The sequence below is a fragment of the Pyrus communis genome, chromosome 14 (assembly GCF_963583255.1).
Source record: "Pyrus communis chromosome 14, drPyrComm1.1, whole genome shotgun sequence".
NCBI classification, from domain to species: domain Eukaryota; kingdom Viridiplantae; phylum Streptophyta; class Magnoliopsida; order Rosales; family Rosaceae; genus Pyrus; species Pyrus communis.
In genome coordinates, this window is record NC_084816.1 from 11,088,735 (window position 1) to 11,097,312 (window position 8,578).

Consider the following 8,578-nt stretch of genomic DNA (forward strand, 5'->3'; position numbering starts at 1 on the left):
TGTACCCTTATTTTAGTCATAAGTAGATACTAGGATCATCACACGTTAGAGAAAAAGTCAAAGATTTCATTCTCTTTAGCATGAAAAAGTTTATCATTAATAAAAGAAAAAAATAAAATAAAAAATGCAGAGAGAGAGAGAGAGAGAGAGAGAGAGAGAGAGAGAGAGAGAGGAGATTATCAAGATTCCAAACATTTCAATTTGATAATACAACAATCATGAATAGATTACCAGTTGACAATGAAGCTGATAAATTTTCTCCATGGGGAGATGCTACAAAAGATTGTAACTGCATGATACCTACCATGTGTTGATAGGAGAAAGAAATTCATCTGCTTCATCGCTTCAAGTAATCATCAACTTATTTATATTTAAACCACTAAGCAAACTGCTTAGAGTTATTAACTACTCCCTATCACACAGCAAGTGCTCCGTAGCAAACCGCTCCCCTATGTGCATGGTGTGCAAGCTGCTGAGAATTTTTTGTTACAGAGCACAAGCTTGGATATATATAGTACATACCCTCCTAATTAATTACCTTCATTCTCTGAGCTTCAATAGTTTGAAATCGTAAACCCAAAAGAAAGATATATTAAGCTCCATAATGTCCACATCTTGAGTTTTTATCAAAACTAGCAGAAGTTTACCCCTCGTTCCTAGTTGTTCTTGTCTCACACATTTTGTTACTTGTAACATGACATGTGAGATAGGAACAAATCTTTTATTTTTTATTTTTTTCAGAAAAAGGGGCAAATTACTTTGGCTAGTTTGGATAAAAACTCATTCCTCTTCCGAACCAGTTACACATTCCTTCTCATCCTCGTGAAAACCATCAAGAGAAGGGTGTGGAGAATGCCCCTTACCAAATGATCTAATATGGTCCTTGAGTGATCTTTTGTGTTTAAAATCCGATCCACAAGTGCAATACCACAGCTTGCCACAGTTCTTTTCATGGGTTCTCCAGTCTCCTTTAACTGCAAATGTTTTGGCACATTTTCTACACATGAATGGCTTTGCTCCGTGCTTTCTCTTGTAATGAGTCTGGAGAGTTCTGAAGTCTTTGAGTGGCTTGGCTCTTGGGTGGTTGATGTTGTTCTTGCAGCCTTGAGCACAACAGTAGCATGGTAGCCTCAGCATTGCGGCTGGTTGTGTTCCTTTTAGAGAATCCGGCCCTTTTCTATATTCAGATCCGTGGCCCCACATATGCATCTGTAACCCGAATACACAGTACTTTGACTTAGAAAAAAAGTATTTACGAACCCAAAAAGAACTTCTAAGTGTAAAAATTGTTGTAGGCTAGTGATTGGCTGGTGTCAAGTAATAATCTACAATAAGGGAAACATTATAGATACTTCGGTCGATATTAACCGATTTTATCAAATATCAACAAAATATGAACCAAATATATATACACTAACAATGTACATAGATAAGAAAAATTGTTTATTTGTTTATTCTTTTTCTATTGCCCTTCAACTCATTCATGCCCTCAATTTATATCATGTAAACTTTAACAAGCCCAAAAGCCTTCCCCAACTTGCTTCAGCTTCTTAAAACCACACCTTTCACTTCAGATTTGAACATTGAGGGACTAGAAGAAGAAAAGGAAATGGCAATGGGAGTTAATATGATATAGCCAGAGGGTTGATCATTGTTATAGTTCTATCCTTATATATTTGTAAAATAATTTGGTACCACAATATAGTCTAGAGATTTTTGGATTCGGTGTCAACCTCTTCCTCATTTTGACATGGATTAAGATATGAATCACTCAAAAGTTCAATAAACGAGTTTGAAGCCACCTCCTAATAAGTCATGTTAAATTAAAGTAGAATATCGTTAACTAAAAAACCTCAGGGTCAACCAACATTGCATGTTAAAATGAAAAGGGACAAAATTTACCCTCTTATTTGTCCACAGAGAATGAAATTGAATGGATATATGAACCTAAACTGTGAGCAACAATAGTATTTAATAGAGGATCCGTTTGATAATCATTTCAATTGTCAATTTTCAGTTTCTAGTTTCTAGTTTTTAGTTTTAAGTTTTAAGTTTTCGTTGTAAGAAAAGTGAAAACAAATGCCTCGTTTTGTAACTAACCATTTAAGTTTTTAATTTTCAAACTCTCTTTATTTGAGAATTTGTGAAAGTAAATACGTACACTAACATATGAGTAGAACTTAAAATCTTAAACTTACAAAAGAAGATAAATATTACTAAGCTGTAGCGCTATATTAGTAACTTTAGTACTATAATGTGCTTAATTTCCCCAAGAATTTTCTTTTACCATTCTTCTGTACGTTCCTTTTCTCCTTCTAGACAAGAAAAACTTTAATGATTAATAATTTCCTAAAAATCCGGTGTCTCTCTTTTATTAAAGTCGAACTACTTTATGAAGCCAAGCAAAAAGCAAAGATTTATATGATTGTAACTTATATTGTAACTTTATCAAGCCATTGTAAATACAATCTTGCAAAACGAAAGTAAGAATTTAGGGCGGAGAGATGCATATGCTACTACACGTATTTACTTACAACCACCAGTTCTCACAGAAAAGCAGTTTGTGTTAAAATTTACAGTCAATGATAAAAATTTGTCTAAGCATAGTCAACAGTAAAATTAGTAAATCTCTATATAATGATTTATAAATTCACTACAAACTCTATATTTTTGTTTTATTTTTAATTCCATTTTGTATCTTGACTCAGGCTGTAGTTTGATTGTAGCCGAAAATTAATCTTGAAGGTCCACAATTTCGAAACCCTAACAAATTTATTCAAACAAATCGATGATGGGTAAGAATTAATACTAACCTGCATGTTATTGTACCTATTGAAGGTCTTGCTGCAAATGGAGCAAGCAAACTGCATCGGCCCAACAAGAACCTGAGCAGGCGTTGGTATCCAAAACCTACTTTCTGCCTTAAACGAACAACCATGAATGCTCTTCTTCATGACTACTTGTTCTTCCTTGAGATTCAAAACCTTCTTATTTTCATCATATGTTTCTGATTTATCACCTGTACTACTAGTACTATTAGGAAGTCCAATGTGCAAGGAAACTGTAACTTTCTCCATCTGCTCTTCTTTGACTCCAAAACCCTCTTCCTGAACCCCGCGATCTTCTACTTTCACCAGCTTGGTATCCGTAAACTGGCTTAAAAGAGGCAAGCATTGTATAGTGCCATGCTCAGATAAACAAGGGGAAGACGATGATGATGTTGATGATGATGAAAAAGAGGAAGATGGCTTCAGCCATTCAATAAAAGGAGGTGCTTGAAAGCACAAATTTTGGTCTTCCACATGATGGTTCCATAAACCCATCTGTAGAGGGGGATGGGGAGAGAGAGAGAGAGAGAGAGAGAGAGAGAGAGAGAGAGCTCCTTGATTAATTCTCTCCTCAGAGAATTTATCCAGACCTTTTGTGGGAAAGCTTCACTAGCTTATAGGGTTGATTTATGAAATGGGGTTTGGTTTGTCTGTTTTGGAACCTTTTTTTCTCCTTTCATTGTCTACCTTTGGCCCTTGTTTGGTTTATAAAGTGAGAGTGAGAGAGTGGAGTAATGGTGGGGTTACAGATTTTGACATGCAAAATTGAGACTCAGGTAAAGAGAAAATTCTATTTGAGCCCATTTATTTTATCATTCCACCCAACTTCAAAATTTATTTAATACAATATCATTTTTTTCCCTGAAAGAAACAAGTTTAACAACAATTACAACTTGTAGATCTAACAATAAATAAATTAAAAAAAAAAAAAACAATAAATAAGTCTGCCCACCAAAACGAGACACCTTTCTTTTTTTTCGGCGAACACATTTGAAGCTCTGACGAATTCAATTGATGCTCTCCTTTCTCTCTGTCTTGCATCTCTATGTGAACTTGGATCAAATCAATCAGGAAAAAGAGAGACAACTATGAATTAGTGTGAATGGTGCGGACCCATGTTTGATTTCGATGCTGAAAACTAGCAGAGTTTGGTGGTTCATATTCTTCTCAAGGTTGGAAGAGGGAGGAGGAGAAAGAGAAGGAAAAGAATAGAAGTTAACCGTCGTAGACGACCTTGGAATTTATTTATTTATTTATAGATGTTTGGTTTGAGTTTGTTGGAAATAATAGAAATGGTGTGGTGGGTTTAATTAGGGTTATTGGGTGTAGAGAGAAAAGCAACCATGTTTTTTTTTTTCTTATTTATTAAGTGAAAATTTGAAAATTTAGTAGGGAAAATTGTTTAGTTAGATTCCAATAAATTTTTCTTATAATTATACATGTATTTTCTTTAATTCTTTTTCGTGTTAATAATAATGTCATGGAATTTGACCTATGTGCACACATTTCTCATACTACATTGACATTTTACCAATGACCTGAAATAGCGGAAGGAAAAAGGCGAGAGCACTTGGTAGAACAAAACTGACATTGGACATGATAGGCTTGTCGACTAACGAGTATATTATGCCTAATCTCGTTTAACTTCCATTATATAAATCTCAATTCTCAAACTAACTTTTTATTTTATTTTAAGAAGTAAATATTTAATTTATTGAATAAACATTCACCTCTAAAACAATTTTTGCAAAATAATTACAAATAAAGCATAATAAACCGCAAAAAGCAATTACTAGACTTCGAACACTTTGTTGAAAGTCAAATTCAGCGAGAACTGCAAGATTACAAGGATCAAATAAGAAAAAAAAAATAAAAAATACTAAACTAAATATATAAGCATTGCGGTTAGGTAGCCTTGATGGGAGTTACAAGTTAATTTTCAAATTTAGCTGCGGAACAATTTGTTTATTGTCTTGCATATGATGTAAGCAGTTGAACTTTAATCAATTTAAAATACTCAAAAGTTCAGACAAATATATAGGAGATATACGCCATCAAACAATATATATGTAAAGGATATTACATGATAATAGGATATATACTTGTTCGATCCGATCATGGTGATAAATAATTGTTCGATGTCTTCGGAGTATACTTTACGTAGAAAAGATTTAAGGCTTTTAATGCCGCATCTCTTCTGAAACCCAGGCCATTTATCATAACTCATGTTCGTTGTAACTTTGATCCACTACTGTTTGAATAGCATTTCCTACTGCAGTTTGAGTGGTAAATGGTGTACCCCTTCTTGTACCCTTGAATCCACAAGCCCCGGCATATAACCAAGAAATTACTCGACCCCGTACATTCGTAACCATTACAATTTCGATAGCTAATTCGTGATTGTCCTTTTCATTGCAGTTAATATAAACAAGATTTTTGAACTATTAATTGCTAGTTACTGATGTTTGTTCCCATATAGTAGGGTTGTAGAACCGATTTTGCTTCTAGTACTAGATTGTTAGATATATGGACGGAAGTTCATTGCCATTTGTTTATCATCATCTTTATTCCAAACATTCAGTGCATATGGGAATTGAATTATATTTGCTTTCTCATGTTGAGAATTGATCACACATTAATATGAAGGGAGACCTTACATAAATTTATAAGTTAAATTATTTTCCATATTGCCAATTAGTACTCTTCATATCCATATAGCTTACCTGTGAGCTAGGCAATTAGAGTAAGGGCATGAGACAAGCTAATTTGTTTATATTATTATTATTATTTATTCAAGTCCACCTAGGACACGAACTAGAAAGAAATTTTGATAAGAAGCAAAATTTAGACATATATATATCAAAACTTTTAGCCCCTTTTTTTAGACTCAGAGAATTTTAATCAGTCAGATGGGGACTAGAAATTCTTGAGCGGGTTTGAGCACTCACTACTGGAAAAATTAAATTGTGAGACGAACAAGAACCGTCTCCTAAAACCAAGGGTCGCCACTTGATCCCCAACGAAATTTGCAACGACAATCTGGCGGGCAAACTTGCGTTGACTGAAGTTTAATCGACAAAATTTTGGTGATCGTGCCAACACTTGTTTTTTTTTTTTTTTTTTTTAATTTAATTTAATTTTTTATTTTTATGGCTAAACCAATGATATTATCTATACTTAGATTAAAACTGCATATAAGATTACTTTTAGATTTCAATAAATTATTTTTGATCTGACCGATGGCAAATCTTCTGTTAAATTCCTTTAATAGAAAATCCTATTTCATTGAATAATATTACTTTTAGAATACAACTGTGTATAAGATTAAAAACTAACTTTAGTCCTTGACATTTAATTGTAACGATCAAATATATTTGTAATAATTATTGAGCATTTGTACGTAGGTTATATATTTATCCTTTATTTGACAATTATTATTAAGTTCCCACAATAAAAAAGCCATATATATCATATATATTTGTACGTATGTATATACTATAGTTATGTGCCGAGACATTTTGTACCAAAACTTATGTATTGATACATTCGTATTGAAACTTATACACTGATACATTCGTAACAAAACTTATGTACCGATACAATCGTGTCGAAATTTATGTACCTAACACATTCATACCAAAATATATGTACTGATATATTCGTATCGAAACTTATGTATCGATGCAATTGTATTTATACATTCGTACCGAAACTTATGTATCGATATATTTATATCGAAACTTATGTGATGATGCAATCATATCAAAACTTATGTACTGATACGTCGTACCGAAACTTTATACTGATACACCATACCGAAACTTATATATTGATGCAATCATATCGAAACTTACATGCTCATACTTTTGTACCTGTGAGGCTTGTTTAAAAAAATATAAATTGTTTTTATATTATTGTTGTGCTTTTTCTAATTATAAGAAATTGAATTTTAATAAGTTTTATCTATTTATATGATTGAAGCACAAGAAAATACACTCATTATGGACGGGTAGACAATATTGGATGGTAAGTTATAAATAATAAATGTGTCATAAATATTTAAATATGGTAAGTTTTAATAAAATGGACTTAAATTAGATTTACAAAACCATCTAGGTTAAAACGTAAAAAGAATCTTATTAAAACCCTAAAATCTAAAAGCCCCATAATATGTTTTAATGCGACGGACGTTGCCATCGGGTAGGTAACACAAAATTATTAATTAATGCTTTGTGTCCAATTTCGTCAGTTTAGTAAGAGTTAACCAACGGAATGGTTCGTTGGGTAAATATAGTAAAATTAAAATAATAAAAAAACAAATTAATTAATCAAACATTAATAATGCTTGATTAATTAATTTGATTTTTTTTAAATCGACTTATTTAATATTAAAATAGTAAACACAGTTATTTAATTAAAGTAATTGTCCTTCACAAATAAATAAAAAAAACAAGTAATTGTCCTTCGAAAGCCACTGCTCCCTCTGATCCTCAAATTCATTGGGAGGATTGTTTAGAGCTTGTTGACGACTTCCACGATCAACATAGTAGTTCCTTGATCAACAATTTGGTCAGTTTAGTAAGAGTTAACCAACGGAATGGTTCGTCGGGTAAAAGTAGTAAAATTTAAAAAATTTAACAAATTAATTAATCAAACATTATTAATGTTTGATTAATTAATTAATTTATTTTTAAATCAACTTATTTAATATTAAAATTGTCACATCCCGGCCCGGGGGGACCACTTCCCGGGCCCGCTTCACCACCGTAGCACGATATTGTCCGCTTTGGGCTTACCATTCCCTCACGGTTTTGTTTTTGGAAACTCACGAGCAACTTCCCAGTGGGTCACCCATCATGGGATTGCTCTAGCCCCCTTCTCGCTTAACTTCGGAGTTCCTACGGAACCCGAAGCCAGTGAGCTCCCAAAAGGCCTCGTGTTAGGTAGGGATGAGAATATACATTTAAGGATCACTCCCCTGAGTGATGTGGGATGTCACAATCCACCCCCCTTAGGGGCCCGACGTCCTCGTCGGCACACACGCAACCAGGGTTAGGCTCTGATACCAAATTGTCACATCCCCGCCCGGGCGGGACCACTTCCCGGGCCCGACTCCACTACCGTAGCACGATATTGTCCACTTTGGGCGTACCATTCCCTCATGGTTTTGTTTTTGGGAACTCACGAGCAACTTCCTAGTGGGTCACCCATCATGGGATTGCTCTAGCCCCCTTCTCGCTTAACTTCGAAGTTCCTACGGAACCCGAAGCCAGTGAGCTCCCAAAAGGCCTCGTGCTAGATAGGGATGAGAATATACATTTAAGGATCACTCCCCCTAGGCGATGTGGGATGTCACAATCCATCCCCCTTAGGGGCCCGACGTCCTCGTCGGCACACCACGACCAGGGTTAGGCTCTGATACCAAATATCACATCCCGGCCCGGGGCGGACGACTTCCCGGGCCCGCTCCACCACCGTAGCACGATATTGTCCGCTTTGGGCTTACCATTCCCTCACGGTTTTGTTTTTGGGAACTCACGAGCAACTTCCCAGTGGGTTACCCATCATGGGATTGCTCTAGCCCCCTTCTCGCTTAACTTCGGAGTTCCTACGGAACCCAAAGCCAGTGAGCTCCCAAAAGGCCTCGTGTTAGGTAGGGATGGGAATATACATTTAAGGATCACTCCCCTGGGTGATGTGGGATGTCACAATCCACCCCCCTTAGGGGCCCGACGTCCTCGTCGGCACAC

General features: G+C 35.1%; 1 protein-coding gene across 1 annotated transcript; it reads right to left on the reverse strand.

Moving 5' to 3' along the window:
• Positions 1–589: 589 nt before the first annotated feature.
• Positions 590–3,431, reverse strand: LOC137716234 (zinc finger protein WIP3-like). The gene is made up of 2 exons (XM_068455657.1): positions 2,814–3,431; positions 590–1,209 (listed from the first exon to the last, which is right to left on the reverse strand). The coding sequence occupies exons 1-2, from the start codon at positions 3,321–3,323 to the stop codon at positions 781–783; spliced, it is 939 nt and encodes a 312-aa protein (XP_068311758.1). The 5' UTR covers positions 3,324–3,431; the 3' UTR covers positions 590–780.
• Between the last annotated feature and the right edge of the window lie 5,147 nt (positions 3,432–8,578).

Excerpts from the sequence above, each read along its gene's own strand:
- LOC137716234 (XM_068455657.1), bottom strand. The coding sequence starts at position 3,323 with ATGGGTTTATGGAACCATCATGTGGAAGACCAAAATTTGTGCTTTCAA. Across the intron at positions 1,210-2,813 it reads ATAGGTACAATAACATGCAG|ATGCATATGTGGGGCCACGG; the intron begins GTTAGTATTAAT and ends TTCGGGTTACAG.